Here is a 20,115-nt window from a genome sequence, read left to right on the forward strand (position 1 = left end):
TCTAAAGATGCAGGTAGACACCTTGGGGGGATAAGCTATCCCAGAATAAGCACATTTTTACAGGTATTCCTGTGTTCTCGCCGACGGTGGGGCGTATTGCTTGGACGATTCTGGTATAGTTAAAGCTGTACAACTCTCTAGTGTAGACATGGCTGTAGGCACCCTCGGCTGACAGTTATCTCACAGTAGATCTATAGAGAGGAACGGGGTACTCTGGAGATTACAGGCTCGATATAGCAGCCACTGAACAGATGAAACAAATGAAGGAACGGACCCAGGAGTGCAGCAAGGCCGGATGGCTGGAAAAGGGCACCAGATAAGCCATTTTTAGTCTTTAGGCTAAACATTACTGCCCCGAACAGGGAAGGGATGGAGGTGGTGACCGAGTCCAATAGGAATGTGATCTGCCAAATCCCATACATTCTAGTGCCTTTATGGGGTTGGGAAGATGGGCTTATTAGAGAGGACCCCCATCCACTGATGGGCTCAGCAGAACTTGGGTGGGTTTGTGATGGCTCTAAGAACCTGGTGCAGACGCCACATACACACACAACACACTGAAGAACATCGAACGAGGGGGAATGTGTCCCCCCTCCTTTTACCCTCCTCTGTTTGTGTGCCAACCTGGTACAATGAGCTCTTTGAGAAGGGGCAGCTGGCAGGGAGGCTGGTCATAGAAATGTGCAGCTGGGGGAAAACCAAATTCATTTCCAGGAGCTGTCCCGTAATGGATGCCAATTTCCAAAACAAAACTGTCATTTCTCTGCCCTCATGGCAGTTGCCTCAGAGCTGGAGAGAGGCTGGACTGGGAATTTCAACTGAAAATGCTGCTAGGTTAACACTTTGCTGCCTGGGATGGTGATTTACATACCACACCCATGCTTGCGATGGAGATGGAGTGCTTGAAACACCTGCACTTGCGCCGATCTCAAACCACGGGATGCATCACTGGGCAGCATGGCTTCCACACAACATTCAGAGACACAGAAGAGAAGTCTGGGATTTTAACAACCCCTTCGCCTCCCAACTTTTCCCCACATCCCATAGCAGCACCACCACCTGTTTGGGGCAGTGTGTACCTTACTGCATCATCCACATCACACAATCCGTCACCTTCAAACGCAAATCCTAGGTGTGGCTCAAAGATCAACAGCTTCACTCTGTTTAAAGCAAGCCTGTGATTTTGCCAGGCTAGCTGACAGAACAGTTCAGGGAGGCCGGCCAGCCACAGAGTCAGAGATCAGTACCAGGGACCAAGGGGTGTCCTCGGTCATCAAGTCAGAAATGTGACATCTTGGCAGATCAACTCCCCTCCAGTGCCTACAGTAATCTGACCTTCACTGGTGACGCTGCCTTGCACACCTTTCCTTTGCTAATTACTCCAGACTACTTTGGTCTAATTCTGGTTGCTGGGTTTAGTCTGTGGATGCTGGGTGATGGAAATATACATCCTGTGATACATAGGAGGTCACTAGACAATCTGGTGACCCTTCTGGCCTTAAACACTATGACTCTATATTCCCCTGCCCAATGTTCCTAATATCTCATCTAAACATCCTTCTTTAATGACAAACTATTGCTCACCTTTCTGTCCTACCATCTTGTGTGGCTGGATAAATTGCCTGTGAGGTTTTTATACTGAGGCGTTATAGTCTGCATTCCTATGTTGTCATTAGTATTTATTGTTTGCATTGAAGTAACAGCTAGGAACCGCACCCCAGGATCAGGACCCCACTGTGTGGGGCAATGTACAGACATTGCCGGGCCCCAGGGAACTCACACTCTGCGTGCCAGCCAGCAGGCAACAGGAGGACACCCCAGATGAATGGGCGAGGCTAGAATGGGAGGATAAATTGCCATAAAGCGAACACAACATCCCAGAAAAGCTGGTCACACCCCTTGCCGATGCCAGCTGAGAGGGATTTGTAGAGACACATTGTGGCAGGTATGATTTTAAAACGGGATTTAAAAGAGTACAAGGTGGCAGCTTTATGAATTTCTGTGGGGACTTTTCTCCGGGAATGGGTAGTGATGGGGGAGAGTGCATGGAGATTGTTGGGGGAGAAGTGGACAGGCAGGCTGGTACCGTTGGGGCCGACAGCTCGACAGGTGAGCAGATCGGATGGAGAGGAGGGCTAAATGGAGAAGGGCGTTAAAGGCCGAGACGCTGAGCTTGTGTTTGCTGTGATGGAGGAGAGGGGCCAGTGGAGGGACATGGAGGCAGGGTGGGTGACCCTAGCTGCTGTGTTTTGGCAGTTCTTTGGCAGTAGTGTCTTACTCTCCAGGTTTGGAAATCATTCCATTCTCCCTTTTGGTCTCTCTCCGATTTTGCTGTATCTTTCCTATTTCAAAGACACCTGGCTGGCATGAACTCGGCCTGGTCTGGCTGCCCTGGGCAACACAGGAGGCACCATTACTTCCCTTGCTAACCCAGAATTCTCTTTCACAGGAGAGTGGGAACCCAGCCATGAGGCCCAGGCCCACAGCTGTCTCCCCTCACTTTGTCCACAAAGTGAACCATCCCTACCCTTCAGACACTTCACCCCAGCCCTCCCCCATCAGCTGCAGTCACGGTCCTCTTCCCCCCCATCCCCCCACAAAGCCATAGCTGAGGGGCTGAAAGGGGAAGGGCCTGCTGCCCCGTCTTTGGCACCTAACTGGTCCTTCTTTGCTTGACTGACATCAGAGGACAGGACCCATCCCCTTGTCCATGCTGGGGAGAGAACCCCAAGAAAGCATCCCCCCAACCCCCGGCCACATATCCTGCATTACAATGGATCTAAGCTGTGTGGCAGGCCCCCGGGGCCCAGTACTCAACAAAAGCAAGGCTCTAATTGGCCATGATAGCACAAGTGCTGCACAGAAGGTGACGCACCTGCTTTCGGAGTGCTCCTCCACTTCTGCTATGCTGTCACACACGCACCAGCTGGCCTCGGAAATCCACCTGGTCCACGCCCACAGCAGTGACATGAGGGCAGGTGCTTGATGGGGTCTGGGTGGTTTGTCAGGTAGCAGAGAGGGGGTTTCCACCACCTCTCTCTCACCCAACATCCCTCCCCAAGACCTATCCTCAGGGCCGCTTGATTCCTTTTCTGCCCTCCGCTCCCCGTACCCAGCAGTCCCCATGATCCCACCTCCACTAGCTCAGTACAGGTAGTTCTGCCTAACCCAGTGGGCACTCCTAGGACTGGCGTTCTGCTCTCTCTGCCTGGGCAGAGCTTAGGGAGGAATTTCCTCATGGACGAGGGAGGAAAATTCCACTGCTGGAAGTAAAATCCACATGTATTTCTCCATCTGTGGATGGACTGAATGCATGGTGCTGTCTTTGACTAACACCAGCCCCTGCATCATACGCCCTCTGCTATCTATAGCATCTTTCTCCCTGGTTCCACCTCCCACACTTGTCTGCAGTACAGGATTTCATATGCAATACTATTCACCCTCTTTTAGTTCCCTCTCAACCTTTCCTGTACAGATTGTAATTAAGGGATGAGATACACTCTGGGAGATTAGGGTCTCCTGGGATTTTCTTTGCTGGACATGAATTAAATTGCAAGCAGCATGGCTTGCATGGTCAGATCGACATCAGCCTTTGTGGCAACCGACCTGTTTTTTCTAGCCCTCATGAATAAGTAATAAAAGATTCATTTATTCAGAGATAAGGAAAGCAGGAAGTTTACAAAAAAACACAGCACAAAAACCCCAGTGCGAACTGTAAAATGACAGAGCTCTTAGCAACCACTGGCAAGTGGCTCCCCCCTCCTTCTTTCTCTAATTAAAGGCTGTTTCCATGTCACCCAAAGGCGGCTGTGTGCGGACACAGCGTTTACAGAGAGAGACTGTTCCAGGCCCACTCTCCAGTACAGCTGCAAGGCACAAACAGGAGTATTCTGTTCTCCCGCAGCTGGCTGCAGTTAGGGCAAGTGCCCTGCTCCAAGCTCTCTGGTATGCGTTTAAGGAGAATTCACCTCACAAATATACAAACTTGACCAAAATATTTTCCTGAGCTGTCTTGTCCATTTCCTTTCCCTGGGTTGCTAATCAGGAGATCTGGTTGTCAGCAGAAGCCTGCTCCTTTCAAACAGCTTCCTCCCTGTAAGCAGCATATCTGGTGACATCACGCCCCAGTGCGGTCACGTCATCGCTCCTGGACTGAGCTGTCACTGAGCGAATCAAGCAGGAGTACAGAGCTGCTTTCAGTGGAGAACACTGCTATTCACATACCAACTATGCAGTGAGGACAGGACTGTTTCAGAGGAATATGCTAAAACATTTGCAAGATGCAGTTACATCAGTATAGTTCAAGTAGGAGTTGGGCTTTCTTGGCCTAACACGCTAATAATCACTATTTATTATTTTCACTGGCATTACGCTCAGAGGCCATAGTCAGAATCTGGGCCCCATTCTTCTGGGTGCTATACAAGCGCAGAGGAAGAAATGCTGCTTGCCCCAAAGAGTTTACTGTCTACTTGTTGAATGTAACAGTGGTGCACTGCTAGAGATTGGATACCTGCCTTTGCTCAGAAACAATACTTTAGGGAAACAAAAATGGAGGCAGGTTTGTATGGTCAGATACCTGCACTGATGGGTAACATTTTCAAAACCACTTACAGGATTTAGGAGGCTACGGGTAAAATTATCAAAAACATCTAAGTGCTTTAGGATCCTAAGTCCCATTTTCAAAAGTGGCAGGCACTTACGGCCAGATTTTCGAAGGTATTTAGACACCTGAAAATGCAGATAGGTATCTAGTGGGGTTTTATAAAGCATCTAAGTAGGTTTGGTGTATAATCCAATGAAAGTTAGGCACTGAGGTCCTTTTGAAAATCTCACTAGGCACCTATCTGCATCTTTAGGCATCTAAATACCCTTTGAAAATCTGGCTGTAAGTGCCCAAGTCACTTTTGAAAATGGGACTTGGTTTTCTAAATAACCAAGGTGCTTTGGAAAATGTTACCCTCTGCCAATCAATATTCTGATTCCAGCTCGCTACTGGCCACAATTCACTGCCACTCCTGGAAGTCCCACGCTGGGCAGATGTCTGAGAGCCACCATTTCATTCCCAGGAGCACAACCTCTGGGAGGAGATGCTGGTGGGAACGCTGTCAATGCCATGCTTGGACAAATGGTCACCGTACGCTGGAGCTCACCTCGATCTCTAGGTAGTCGTGGAGCTTCTTGCAGGTAGCAGCGAAGGTTTCAGTCGTGCCAAATTCAAAATACCACAGCTTGTTCTTCATCCTGACACACAGAACACAGAGAGTTGGGATGACTCATTAGCACATTTGTCTGGAGACATGGCTCCATCCCTAATCCCTTCCCCTCCAGGCCAAGGTTCTCCAGCCCCACTGACAGGGGCATTGTACCGGCCTGCTGCTGAGATCCTGCCTGCAAGTTTGTCTCCCAGGAAAAGTGGGATACCGTCACATGGAGTGATGCTGGCCAGCCAATGTGATATAGTCACATGCCCCGAGACCAGCTGAATATGGGCTATCAGGGTGGCTGGCGAGGCTCAAGAGTAGAGAAGCGGAGATGTTTCTGAAGCCCTGAATTCATGCAGGCGAGGGAACACCAGCTGCAGCCTTGGATACACAAGATGAATCATTGAGCTTTGTGACGGGTTGTGCATACCCCGCACTGGAGAAGAAAGGGTTAACCCCACACTATGGGTGGCAGAAGTCCCACCCCTCAGGCCATGCTAGGCATACTCCAACTGCTGCCTCAGTATAAAAGGGAGCAACCCAGCTCATTCTAGGTAGATGGCTGGAGGGGAAGGACCTTCAGCTGAAGCTCCTGCTGAAGAGCCTTTGCTGGCAAGAGCCAGAGACCCTGCAAGCCGGACTGGAGGCAAGGAGCCCTGGAGGATCGTCCATGCTGAGGAGCTCAGAGACCCTGATGCCCCATGGACAGCAGCTTCTGGAACTATGGGAGGAAGTGACCTGCGGGGGTGAGCGAGTGGTATCTCCCACCCGAGTGAGGTCAGTATGTTTTGGTGGGATTCCCAGCTAACCCAGTGACTGAGCCCTCTGTCAGTGTTAGGGCCCTGAGTTAGGGCCCAGGCTCCCCTACTTGGGCTGTCAGCCCCCTGGTGGTGGCCCCACCTTTCCCCACCACATTGACTCTGGCCATTGGGCTGTGCTGCCCTGTGCCTGAGGACTACCATATTGACTGTAGCCATTAGGCTGTAATTCTGGCCACTGGGCCGCTCCACCCCGAACCTGAGTGTTGTTAGCTGAACGCTGTCTGCTAAGCCACCCTGCCCTGCCCCTGAGGTTGATTACATGGACTTTAGCCACTGGACTGCACTGTCCTTGGGCTGGGGGGTTGTTAGACTGACTCCGGCCGCATTGCCCTGAGTGTAAGGGCTGCTGTACCTGGCCACCAGGGAGACTAACTGTGGTGATATCACCACCCTGCCCTGCCCCAAATGGGGACAGGGTGCGCATACATTGCGACAAGCATGTTCATACTGAGCTGGGCAGTGGGGTGGAAATCCGGAGAGCAGGAATTCCTGCTTTTGGCCAGGCCTGGCATATCACAGGAGCAGCTCCACACCCTGACAGCTAAACCAGGCAGGGCAGAGACAGTCAGGTGTCAAGTGCACCGAGCCTTCTCCGGCACCACTCAGGGTCTGCAGTAACAACTTAGAGAACACAGCTGCAGTCACAACGGGGCTTCTCGGAGGCAGTGGTCCCCCCAGCTCCTCCTGGGGTGGGGCAACACCTAGAGGTGGGGTGGGGCAACAGCTCTTCTCAGTCTCCAGCTCTCCTCTTGAGCGGAAGACACTGCACCAGGGGATGGGGTACAGCAGAGCCAGGCAAAGGAGACCTCTAGCAGGCTCTCTGCTCCACCCCCTTCCCTAGGGGTCAGGAATCCTACCAGCCCCTCATGGGCCATCACCCCTGTTGGGAGGAGAGGAACTGGCCCCCAGAGCGGCAGCAGGAGGGTGCATTTCCCCAGTCACATGTCAGCTCTGGGCACATGGGTTTGAGTGGTGGAGGGCAGCATGGAGAAGAGGCTGGGAGCGTGGCCGGGGATCGCTTTGCCCAGCAGGGTGGAGCGAGGGCTAGATTATGGAGGCACAAGGAAGCAGCTAGCTTGGTTAAAAGGAGATTGAATAGAGGAAAGAGCTGGGCCAGGCAGGTCAGGGAGGATCCCAAAAGCAAGACCACAAAGCTGTCAGTGGGGTGAGTGGTCAGGGTCTAGCAGCAAAGGACCAAAAATACAGAAATATCAATTAACTACACATTGCCCATTTGAACCAGGGATTAAGGTGATTTAATGCTTTCAGAGTCCCCTACATGCTTTGGGGTGCTAGCCAAGTAAATAATAGGGTAGTAATAAGCTGATTGAATTAGCTGCTACAAAGCCAGGAGCAGGGAGAGTAGGGAAATGCATTGTGGGTTGGATTAAAAGTACACTGTGGTCTTGGGGAGAGTGGCTAAAAATCAATGGGATTCACTAGAGACAAATGCAAAATGTTTTCGTTGGCACATGCCCAAACACAAATGGGGGTGTCTGGCTAGGAAACAGCAGCACATGCCAGGATCTAGGGTTGTAGGGGAGGATTGATTATACATTAGTCAGCAATGCAAAGCTAGAGTGAAAAAGGAGCATGCTATATTGGGCTGCATCAATAGTACTGCGTGTAGAACAAGACACGTAATTCTTGCTGCCTTGCTATCACTAGTTAGGGCCATTGGGGGCACTGGGGACAGCTCTGTGGCCCAGAATCCCCAAACAACAGAACCTGCTTTTCAAAGGGTGTTGCCTAAATGAAAGCACCCAAACGAGTACTTTGCAACTGAACTGGTTCTCTGGATACTGCCACAGCCAGCCTTAGAAACGTACATTTACCTGTTGCAATGGTTACTGGGATATTGGCACTAATCCCCGATTCTGTGTTCCAGGAGTCCCACCAATATCCAGTTGGTGGATTTGGTAGGTTTAAGAGAGCCAAATGTGCCTGCTGATTTGAGCACCCAAGTGAGCAAGTGGGAGCCTCCCTGCAGTGCCCACGTTTCAAAACCTCTCAGTTGGCAGAGCGTTCAGAAAGCAGCAGAAAGGCAGACTGGAAGGGTCAGAAAACTGGGCATGCTCAGTCTAGGGAGGGGAGACAGCATAGCTGTCAGCAAATACTAACCTGAAGGGATGTTACACAGGGACTCGTTATTCTGGTACCCAATGAAGACAGACCATGTACTAACAAGTCAAAGCTTCAGCAGAGAAATGTAGCCAAAATCTGGGCCAGGTTCAGCCCAGGATCTAAGAACAGACTCTAGTGGAGGCCCTGGCCATAGAGGGGGAGAGAGGGAGTTGCAACAATGGAAAGCACGCGAAACCCCTCTCCGTTCTGGGGGCTCAAAGATGGCCCATACCCCCAGAAAAGTGAAGAACTCTGGCTAGGGATGGGGCATGGCCAGAGCAGCTGGAGGATGGAATGAGTTAGTGCATCCACTAACCCGCCTGCACCATCAACCAGCCCCATGGAAATCCAAGAGAGAAGGAGACAGCAGGACTCATCTTGCTCACCTGCCAGTGCACCAGGGTGATTTACACTTTCCCTCCCCAGCCGCAGGGACTCTGTCCCTACGCGAGTAAGATCGACTAGAGAACTCAATGGAGCAATTTGCAATTGGAGGAGGATATGGAATGGCCATGGCTGAAGACAGCCAAGGCTGGATATGATGGGCTGAACAGCTATAGGGTGACAAACTCCATCTGGTCATCATGCAAAAGGATCTAGGAAGATTTACATGCTTCATGGTTATTACGCAGCTAGCAGTCATATGGATGCAAAGGGCAGCATGACAGGACTCTTATGAGACGGTGATAAAGAATCACTGAAACAACTGCATTGTAACACTGAACAAGGAACTTGATTAGAATACAGAAAAGTAAGTATTACCCTTAAATCTACGGCCTTTCCAACTAACGAGCATTTCTTCTGCTCTAGTCCCAGCGGTGCCAACTCTCATGGTTTTATCATGACTCTCATAAAATTTGATTTTCTTAAAGCCCCAGCTCCTGGAGTCAGGGGATTTTGTGAGAATCTCAGCTTTTATTAAAAAAAAAATGCAAGTTTCTAGTGCTCCTCGTGGCAGAGAAAAGCTTGGAAATGTGACCCTTAGGGTATGTCAACACTGCAATCGTGTGTGGACATACTTGAGCTAGATTTGATCTAGCTAGTTCAGGTACGGGCTAAGTAAAGCTGCAGCCACATGGGCCTCAGCTTGGGCTATACAAGCCTGCCCAGAAGCCAGGGTAATTATAAGGGTAGCTAACCTGCAGTGAAGTGTGTGCTACCACTGCTCCGGTACCTGACTTAGCTGTAATACACGCCTCATGCTACATACAGGACAGGAGTACAGATACACTGTGACAGTGATGCCCATGGAATAACAAAGCAGACATGTGGCTTTCTGTCCCTGTCAAAAGGGAGGGCGCTTGACAGAGTTTCCAGGCACCTGGATGAGACGGCTGTGACGTATCCACGGAAATCATTTATGGCTCTGGCTACCCTAGCAACAGGGCTGGCCCTAGATCAAATGGTGCCCCAGAAGAGGAGAGTCTTTGCCACCCCCATCCCCTTTGTTAAATTTTTGAATTCCTTGTTTTGTATTGCATGTGTAGCCCATTTCACGACTTGGATGCACAATTTGCATGCATGATTTATCCTGATCATAAGACGCTAATTTGACATAAGACATAATTTGCATGCTAGAATCTGTAAACAACAAAAACAGCCCCTCAAGTCCAGCTCTCCCCAAACCTGGCACCCCAGGTGGTTGCCTGGGTTGCCTGCCCCTAAATCCAGCCCTGCCTACCAAAACAGCACCATGTTTACACAAGTGGTTGTGGTCCAACCATGTGAGTAGGTGGGATTTCCTTGCTTGCATGGCTAGAAATCAAACTATGTTCTAGCCATGATAAAGGCCATGCTTAACCTGCCTATGCTGGGCTACTATGCATTGCAGGCAGCTGGGGCTGAAGACAGCTTGATCTAAGCAAGGCACAGCCGCAGTTTCTGAGCAGACCACGGGCCAGTCCTGCCTCTGCTGCCAGTTCTAGCTCCATACAGCAGAGCCATTACAGCACCTCTTAGCAGGTGAGGAGGTTCCTAGTGCACACACGGCCCAAGGCACTACCACCTGGCACAGATTCCTCTCCACACACACCTGGGAAGCAGCCTGTTCCAGCCATGTCTGGCCACCGACAGGCCATTTTAAACCATGTACAAAGAGAGCCTAGGTCTTGGGCACCTCCATGTCATGGCTGGGAGGGCTCAGGCCTTGCCTGGCACACAGCGCTGCTGAAAAGCCCACCTCATCCTTTAGGTGCCACAGTAGGAAATCTGGCCTGGATCTTAGGGTTGGGGGGGAGAAATGGGGGAGGAGAACCACCGGGACCCACCAGCCACATGTGCCCTCACTGCTCCTAGCTGTAAGAAGGCAGCGGAGGGGCTGCAGTCAGACAGCAGCGATTAGAGAGGACAGGGGCCGTCTCCTCAGCTCTCCCCACTCCAGAGGCTGCATGCAGCCCTGCCAGCCAGGGAAAGCAATGACTTTGCTTTCCAGTGATGTGTCCAAACCCATCACCTGACAGAACTGGCTGCGTGCCTGGGGCCAAGCGGGCTCACACAGACTGAGCCGATAGCAAAATCTGTCAGTAGCAGTTTTGGACCTTGCACCAGCAGCTCCTGGACAGGGCAGTGGGCTCCCCACAAAATCCCATTGAACCAGGAGGGCCCTGCTCCACCTTAAACCCGATGCCTCCTTTGCCTGGCTCCCTGCTGGTTTGCCTGGCACAGCCTGAGCTTCCAGGGTCCGCAGCCCTGCCATGTGGACTGCCCCAAGACCAGGGAGGAACCCCAGGGCTTCCAGGCTCCTGACTCCACCATCGTCACTTCTCAGAATAACCAGGTCAGAAGGGGAGAATGCAGCACCGGGGTCCAGGTGAGGAAGCCAACATGGAGGCACAGTGGGCTGCTAGGAGGAGGCAAGAAGACAGCAAGAGAAACCAAGAGGAGATTCAGGCTGGGGGCGTGCCGGGGGGAGGGTGTTAGGCGAGGCCACGGTGCTGTGTGGGTGCTGGATCTCTTGTGGGGAAGAGAGCAGGGTACATGCAGTTTGGAGGGGCCAGGCCACTTGTCGTGGGCAATGAGTCTCTGGTCTTCACCAAATAAGTGCCGGGCTCATCCCCTGTGTTACAAAGTCCAAATCTGGAACCCTAGGAAGTCACTAGAATTTGGCTATTGAATCCAACAGGATGAGATGTGAGGGTTTAGCAGGAGTGGCTGAATAAGCCCTCAACACTCTCTCACTGCAGCCCAAAAATGACAAAACCACGGCCTGACTGGTGCTCCTTTTGAGCCACCTGAGATTTGAGCAAGCAGGGAGCGGCTCCCATTCTCCTTAACTGTTCAGCTGGCTCTTGGTGGCAGGGGAGGGATGGAGAGACAGGGTGCATCTGACTGAGGTCTTCCCTTGGCTATTTGTTCTGTGCTGGGCTTGTTTGACTCCCTGGACTGTGCTTCAAGGAGCTGCCCCAGGACCGGAGAGTTCTGCACTGTAGCCCAAAGCTGGAGCTGAGGTTCTTTGGTGCTTCTCTAATAGGTATTTCGGAAAATCATGGCCCTCAGGGGGGGATCTGCCTGTGTCTCTCTTGCACGGATCATAAGCCACCGGCTCCTGCTGCAAACATGCCATTTTTATAAACTCCAAGTGAAACATGAGCTAGTCCAAACCTGCGGCTCTGCCTGGGCTGGATAGCCTGCTCTTGCTAGCCCTGGAGTTTGGAGCTAATTGTAAAGTGGGAATGAATGTAGCTGGGTTTGCAGCCAAATCCTACCACCTTTCCAAGAACGCTGAAATATCCAGCCCTATAGGACGGATGAACCGAGACACCCAACATGGCCTAGATCACAGTACACTGCATGTTTATTTCCTCAGCTCAGGTGCAGCTTCTGGGCCTCAAGCGCTCCCACTGTTGTTGTTGCTATTTTACAGCGGTTGGATTAAGTCTATCATGGCTCACCACCAGAGCCCAGATCTTAACCTTTGAAGCATATGGCAAAGCCCCTCTTCTTACTGCCTTCTCCAAAAGGGCTGGTTGCTCCTTTTCGACCTGACTGGTTAGTCAAAGTGCAGGGCCCTGGAGATCTTCCAGCTAGAAGGAGACATCGATGGAGGATGCTGTCGTCTTTGCTGTCACCTTGTTTAGTTACTAGTAACCAGGGGCAGCAGGTTTGTAGAAATTTTGGTGGTGCCCAGAACACCCAGAAACTCCCCCCCACCCCTGCCAACTCCCCACACACACCTGCCTAAGGCTCTGGGAGGGAGTTTGGGTGGAGGAGGGGGTCTGAGGTTCAGGCAATTGGGGTGCACGAGGGGGTGGGGATGCAGGCTCTGGGAGGGAGTTTCGGTTCGGGGGTGTGAGGGAGTTTGGTGGGGGGCGGGGTCTGAGGTGCAGACTCTGGGATGGAGTTTGGGTGCAGGTTCTGGGCTGGGGAAGGGGAATGGGGTGCAGGCTCTGGAAGGGAATTGGGATGCAGAAGGGGTGGGTTCGGGCTCTGGGAGGGAGTTTGGGTGGGGGAGGGGGTCTGGAGTGCAGGCTCTGGGAACGAGTTTGGGTGCTGGGTGCAGGCTCTGGGCAGGGGGTGGGTGTGCAGGCTCTGGGAGGGAGTTTGGGGACAAATGTAGGTGCAGGGGAGGGGTGGGAGTGCACGAGGGAGTTGGGGGGAAGGGGTGCAGGATGGGGGTGAGGGGTGCAGGCTCTGGGAGGGAGCTTGGGGGCAAGAGGGGGGGTGGGGGTGCAGGAGGAAATTTGGGGGCCGAAGGGTGTGTTTGCAGAGGGGGTGTGGGTGCAGGCTCTGGAAGTGGATGGGGAGGGTTCGATGCTTACCTGGGGCATCCCCTCTGGCAGCGGCTCCTAAGCGGGGCAGGCCTGGGGGAGGGGGGGTCTCCTCACGCTGCTGTCTCCAGGCACTGCCCCTGCAGCTTCCCATTGGCCGCAGGGACGTTTGGGGCAGGGGCAGCGCACAGCGGTGCAACCCCCTCACACGGGCTGCAAGGACCTGCCGGCAGCCACGGGGAACAAGTGCGCAGGAAGCCGCTCAGCCCTGCTGGGTGGCGATGGGAGCCCCTGGGCTGTTTTAAATCACCCGGGGGCGGCAGGTGGGGCTGGGGGAAGTGCGGGGGGAGTGTGGCGGGGGGAGGTGGGAAACTTTGCTGGAGCCGGGCCCCTGGGACAGGAATATTCCTGGTGCCCAGGCTCCACCGGCCCATAGAACTCGCCACCCATGCTGGGAACGTACAAAATCCTGCTTCTCTGAATGCAGGAGGATTCACGAACAAAGGGAGCAGTTTCTTTGCTTGCAGCCCCAACTTTCTTTAGCCAACAGACTCAAAAGTTCTCTCTCTCTCTAGCTATAACCAAGGTCACACTTGTGTTCACAGGCTGCTGCTTGCCTCTGCCTTTCTCTCTTCTTGTCTTTTTTACTCTTTTCTCTCTTCTGCCTTCCCCCCACATGCACCTCTACTCAAAACAATACTCAGCCAAAAGCTCCTGGGTGCTCACATACTCCTTTCGTCTTATGTGACTCAGTGAGCAGTGGGGGCCTCAGGACAGAGGCAGAGCGGGGACGTGAAGGAGGCGAGTGAGGGCAGGCCTTGGAGGGAAGAGGTGAAGGTGGGGTGGGAAGAGGAGCAGCACAGGTGGGGCCAAAGAGGAATAATGGGAGTGGGGCCCTGGGGCGGAGCGCAAGCAGGGCCATGGCCCTGGTGTCTGTGCTTTCTAAGGCAGTGGGGCGGCGGCTGTTTGGGGAGGCTTAGCCTCCCCTGGCCTATTTTACCCGCCGCCCCTGTCCAGTTCCCAGGACCATGCTGGCACCGAAAGCCTAGACAGTTGGATTTTGTGCTCCCTGCAAGATAAGCCCTTAAAGCAAGATTGGTCCAATGCAGCACTTCCTCCTCCCTTGGCTGGTGGGGAATGCTTCTACCAGCATCACGATGGTATGGCCAAAGGCTTTACCTGCTGTTGAATTTCTCAGGGTGCTTTTCTCTCATCACGTGGAATCGATGCGCGATGGAGGCATCCTGCAGGGAGAGGGAATGAAAGGACACATGAGTTGAGTTATGGGAAATGCCTGATGACAGAAGAGAGACATTTCCAGAAAATCAACATGAACTTGCCAAGAGCTGAGATTCAGATAAGGAAATATCTCCTTAGCCAGGACATCAGCTCCTGGGGGCTAACGCCTGGAACCGAGGTTTACTCGGGGCTGTGATTTCTGCGCTAAGACCTCGTTAGGGTTTCTTTATTTAACAGCCAGACGTCATCCATGTCTGAGTTACCAGCAAAGCCCCCCAGGAAACAGGCAAGTTAGGACACTAGCTCAGGGTCAGTGTGCTCTGCTGCTGACAGAGCTGGGCCCTGCTGGGAGAAGAGGGAACTGTGGGAGGCTGAGGCAAGGAAGTGACAAAGGAAAAGTCACAGACATCTCAAATGCTGACCGGATCTGATTTTATCAGAATTTTCCATGACTAAGCTGTGATTTCCCCTGATGTCCTGCTAATGCCTTGGAACTACAGAATTCCCTGGCCATGCAGGCAAGCTGGAAAGGTGCCCTGAGTGCATAGAGACACAAAAAACGGTAAGGGACAATCCTGCACTAGCAGGGAGGACAGGGACTAGATGACTCAATGGTATTTTACCTCTCTGTTTCTATGCCCTTAAAGCCATCATCGGGTATTAATAGGGGTCCGATAATGTTACACTCATTGCACATAGCACGGGACCACTCTGTGATGAGACAGCATTCTGTATCGCCCACTACGCCAGGTTAGAAAAAGAGTATGTTAGACACCTAACCACTTAAATTCCCCTCTTCCATCAACTTCTGTAGAGCTATGCCTGTGTACCTGAGAAGAGAGCTTGGGCCAGCCATGGTAAATGGGCATGTTAAACAAGATGCAATTTGCTAACTTGGCCTCCCTCCTAGACTACCCAAACCCATGTGGGAGCTCTGAGCTGGAGAAGGATGGCAAGTGACCAAACAGCTAGCTAGGGGGAAAAGTGATGGTGTTTCTTTCCTTCCTTCCACCCTTGAAGCAGCATCTGACAATTGCTAGAGGGTCAGGCACTGGAGGAAGTACCACCCACAGAAGCCCGAGCAAAAGAACTCTGCGGCCACCTGATCGGTCTACACCAACTATTTAAACCAGGAAGTTGCCCCAGGGAGCTGCCTGAACAACAGTGTAGACACTCTGGCTTGCTACTGCTACAGACTTTGTCTTTTGCCCCATCTTACTCCTGATCCCTGCCTTCGGCCCCCTGCCCAGCTTGACCTTGGTGTCCATCTCCTGACGTGGCTTGGTAACTAGTCCCAACTCCTGCCTTCGACCCTGGCCCAGATGCCTACGCCCTGCCCTGGCCATTACAGGCAGCTTCTCTGGGGTGAAAGGAATTAAGCTTTATCACCCAACCAGACCTACCTCAGTGATGAAGGGGGGGCGGAGGGGCAGAATACCACTCGATGCTCCAGTGAGCACAATTTCCCTCTCTGGTTCCCTGTCTGCCGTTCTAATTGTCCCACATGAGAGATTAACTGCCACGACTCGCTACAGAGGATATGTTAGAGGGGAGATTTTAACCAGACACTCTGCTTGTCTGGAAAGATGTGACAGCCCGTATGTGCCATGGGACCGGATGTGAGAGCAGCCATGTGAGTGTGGGGTATAAAGTGAGCCACTTCAGTAGTTTTCAAGCGTCCCTATAAAATACAGTATACAAACCGTGCTGGGGGACCTCTTTCAAGTCTCAGGGCTCGGGTGGCACTGGCAACGCGTGCACTACATCAAGGCATCAGCAGCCCATTTGTTGCCAACAAGCCAGTGACAGGATCACCACCAAGGGCTGTTGGAGCGCCCCGAGCTAAACATAGCACATGAGCTACATGCAATCCAAACCTTCCGGTCTGTGCTATGGCTGCTGCCCAGCATTCCTCACGCCCAAAAATAAAGGAGGAGGAGACAGGAAGTGGCAGTCCAGCTGCCCAAGACTGTCAGTACCAAACCTCCCAAGCATGACTTAAGCTTTCAGGGTGTCCCACTTTTATTGGCTCCCCAGCACCCTGCAGCCTTCCGTAACAGACTGCTTGGAAGAGGTTTTTTATAGCCTCAGTGCCCTTTTATTTTGGTCAATGGGCTCCCCACCAAAACAAGAAACCCAGCAGCCCAGGACTCTGGATCAACCTTGCAAGAGCCAAGCTGTTTGCAGGCACAATGCAGCAGGGAAGCAGCTGTCATAAAGAAGCACATTTCGAGTCCACGTGGTCAAGGGTTTGCTAGGAAAAATGATTTTTAAAAATCCAGTAAAACCCAGTGAGACGGGGTAAGGAAACTGCCTGTTTGTCTGCTCCCAAATAAACCTCCTCGGAGGACAGTGCTGTGCGCTCATGGAGATCTCCGCGGAGAGGGGCCCGGATGATTCATGCTCACAACTCAACCTGTGCCCACACATGGGGCCTACTACATGTTTACCACAGTCCTGCTGTATCACACCAGGAATGGTTGATATTAACCCCTTCCCTTCCAGGGAAAGCCATGGCCTGTTGGAAAAAAATGCTCCAATTATATTCCCGTGCAAGAAGAAATGCTTATTCGTTCTGAGCCACGTGAAATGTTTATTGCCTATGCTTGTGCCTTTGGAGCAAAGGACGCATAGCAGTTCTGCTCCCCAAACCGGAGTCACTCTGGATTCACGTCCCAGCCTGATTTTACAGGGGAGGGAATGGCTGCACGGGACCGGGGCTGGCAAATGGGATTATATGAACTACAGGGCTCTCTCAAAGCTTCAGTGGTACCTGCCAATATCTGGAGAAAGATTTTCATGCTGGTTCTATAGGCAGCAGTGTTAGTGACTAAGACAGACATTCCGGAGACTATTTTGAGCTGGTAATCTTACTCTAGCCCAGTAATAATGTGTGCCACAAGCACTCAGCAGAACATTGTAATACCAGCCAGCCCATATGGGTTTAATTTAACCAGAGACACATCAAATCGAAGGCCTGCTGACTAAGCAAAGCACTTAAGCTTGGGCTTAACCTTCGATCTGAATTTAAATGCTTTGCTGAATCGCGGACTAAATGCCTTCACTCAGTCCCTGGGGAAGAAGGAGTTTGCCAAAGGTTTGATTTGCCGATGGAAATTTCCTGTGACATTTTCACGCCCATACTAGAAGTAAGCACAAATTTCCAAACTTTTCAAAGTGCATCCATCTCTCCTCCCACTGGTGTTCGAATCGCCCACCTCCCTTCCCAGCTGGTGGCTCCTACCATCCTGTGGCAACCACAGTAACTGTTGACAAAGAAAAATAGCCAATGTGTTTTTATCTGGCTTGATGCACTTTAGCAACTGGAAATAAACAGGAGAATGAGCATCATGTAAGTGCTCCATGGACCACCAGAGCACAGTGTGAGAACCCCTTCTCTAAGTTCTGTCTTATGTAGGGCCAGGTTCTACCCCAGGCAGGGTAACCCCAGCTAAGAGAAAGGAAACTGAGAACCCATAGTCCACCTGCGCAAGAGTTAACTCATGTGTTTGCCTGACACACTCTTGCAGCAAGGTGTTGCTGGGGAACTGACAGTGCATGTAAAGCTTTGCAGGATTAGGGTGTACAAGGCACATCTGTGGAAGGGTGGGCACCCCCCCCTTCAGTAGCAGGACTGGCACCCCTCCTTGCATTAAAAGTAACAATTATAAAAATCTCATTTAACATTTTTGCCCTTTTCCTAGCCCAGACCCCAGCCTGTTCCCTTGTTTTTAAATCCTCCCCTATTTGCATTTCATGCTGTCATAAACTCTAGTCCTTTCCTGGTTGTTCATTCTCAATCTGGAAGGGTTACACTGCTGACAATGTCCCAGCCCTTCCCTGCAGAGGGCTCCCCAGCACATTGTGCCCGCTTCCTGCTGCCTGTGCATCAGCCCCAGGAGCACCATGGGCATGGCCAGGCCATAGGGCAGTGGGAGACTGCAGCTTTTTAAAGCCCCGCTGTGAAGGAGGACGGGCTCTGCACTGCCTCTCGATCCTGCCCCACTCCATAGGGATGCTGATCCTGCAGACTGATGGAAAGATCCACCCTCACCTGTGAAGGAAGCAGAGGTGGAGCAAAATCCTGGCCCCACTGCAGTCAATGGCACAGCTCCCATTGGCTTCAGTGGTGCCAACACCGCACCGATGACCTGCGCAGAGGCGTAGCAGAGGCAGCCTCTCCGCCAGCCAGGCTCCTTTCCAGTGTCCCAGGTCAGGTCCCTCATCCTGATGACTCTGTTTTCCCACTTTCCCAAGCCATGCCAGCCTCGGCCAGGACCGACTCATTCCTTTCTCCCAGAGAACGCGTTGCTAAGGACGGGCAGCCCGCAGGCGGCTGGTGACTAGCTGGGGCTGCCCAGCGTTCAGAAGGTCACACCCCAGGCTGGCTCCCCGCCTTCCAAAACGTGAAAAAGAAAATAAAGGACATTTACTCTCCAGTGGGAAATGGCAAGGTACCAAACGAAGGGAAGGTGCCCGTCAGATGCCGCGAGGGGAGGGGTGGGGGTGACTTAGAAGGGACTCATGCACTCGGGAGCCTATGTCTCATTGAGCTTTAGGCTCCTATGTCACTGATGCCGGGCTTCGCAAAGGGACATTGGCATGGCGACACTCAGCATCACCACACCTAACCACTAGGCGCCCAGAAAATCGCAGGTACAACACTGGCATCCACACAGCCCGAGCTTGGCACCCAGGCCCCTTGAACAACAAATCGGGGGAGACGGGCTCCTAAGCATGGTCTCCAACAAAGCCGGAGTGACAGGCGGAGAGCCATCTAAGCAAGCCAATGGGAGGTGGAGATGTGAGCGGTGTGTGCTAAGCCCCACCCCACTTTAGGAAGGTGGGGCATCTGGGCTTTAGGCACTTTTGAGACTTGTACCCCTTATATCATTCCCCATCTGCAAGGCTGATCATTGGTTTGGAAGCAAGAGTCATGCTGGATGAGTCAAGATGTGCAGCAAACAGCAATGAGGACAGGAAAATGATGCAAAGGGACCCAGAGCGATGATACTCAGAATGTGGTTCGGGACCTGCGAGTAGCTCTTTAATGCTTCTCCTGAGGCTCTTTGCAGCCCACGATATTAAAACACAGTGGGATTTAATTAGTAACCGATCTAAGTTATTAACCAATCAGGAGGCTTTTACTATGTTATTAACCAATTGTAGTTGATAAAATAATAATAGTTGGTCAGTCATTTTGCTGTGAGAATAATATATATAAGCTATGTTCCCCCGTCATACTGTTTGAACATGAATATATAGTGCTACAGAAAATGAAACCTTGAATTCACACTTCTGTGGCTCTTTGGGTAATTCTGATGGCTAATTTCCCGAGTTCTGAATACCACTGGCTTAGACAGATGAACAGGGAATATCACCAGGAAAGTCCACCTGGAAAAATGCCAGCTAATCCAGCCCCGGATGATACCCGAACCCAGAGCTTCGCGGTGTATTTTATGTGGCTTTTCATAGAGGTCATAGAACTTTTCAAACCTAAAGGCTCAGTCAGTACCCCTGGGAAGTATCATTAGAGCCATTCCCTAGAGGTAAACTGAGGCACTGACAGGTTAGATTTTGAGATTAGACATTTGCCTGAGATTAGAGAGGTTCTTGGGAGGAGCCAGGAATAGAAGCTATGGGCCAAAATCTGATCTGGTTTGAGCAGGTGTGATTCCACTGACAGCACTAGAATTACACCCAAAAGTTGAGCCAAGTTACACAACTTCTGCCTTGTGACTGAGTTTCTGTTTGCCTTTTACTATTTGTCTGCCTTGTCTGTGCAGAGGACAAGCTCCCAAAAGCAAGACACATACGATGCAGAGCCTCATCTGGGGTAAATGGGCATGAAAAAAGCACTGACAATTAACACCAACCAAGAATCTGCCTCTCTGTGTGCCTGACACAACAGGGCCCGGCCACTCCCTTGGGTGTTTGCACACTGCTACAATACACATAGGACCAACAGGGCAGTTCCCTTTCACCTGCCTCTCTATAGTTTTTATCAGAGTGGATTCACTTTTT

General features: G+C 51.8%; 1 protein-coding gene across 6 annotated transcripts in view; it reads right to left on the reverse strand.

Moving 5' to 3' along the window:
* DGKG (diacylglycerol kinase gamma) overlaps nt 1–20,115 on the reverse strand; it is a 206,064-nt gene that overhangs the window by 46,219 nt on the left and 139,730 nt on the right. For all 6 annotated transcript variants that reach the window (XR_007358332.2, XR_012669917.1, XM_048863172.2 and 3 more), the window contains 2 exons: nt 14,032–14,096; nt 5,151–5,241 (listed from right to left, as the gene is read on the reverse strand). Coding sequence is in view for 4 of the 6 variants with exons in the window: in XM_048863172.2 (XP_048719129.2) it covers nt 5,151–5,241; nt 14,032–14,096 (156 nt within the window). In the remaining 2 variants the exon portion in view is untranslated. The remainder of the gene's footprint in view (nt 1–5,150; nt 5,242–14,031; nt 14,097–20,115) is intronic.

The sequence above is a fragment of the Caretta caretta genome, chromosome 9, assembly GCF_965140235.1.
Source record: "Caretta caretta isolate rCarCar2 chromosome 9, rCarCar1.hap1, whole genome shotgun sequence".
Lineage (NCBI taxonomy): Eukaryota > Metazoa > Chordata > Testudines > Cheloniidae > Caretta > Caretta caretta.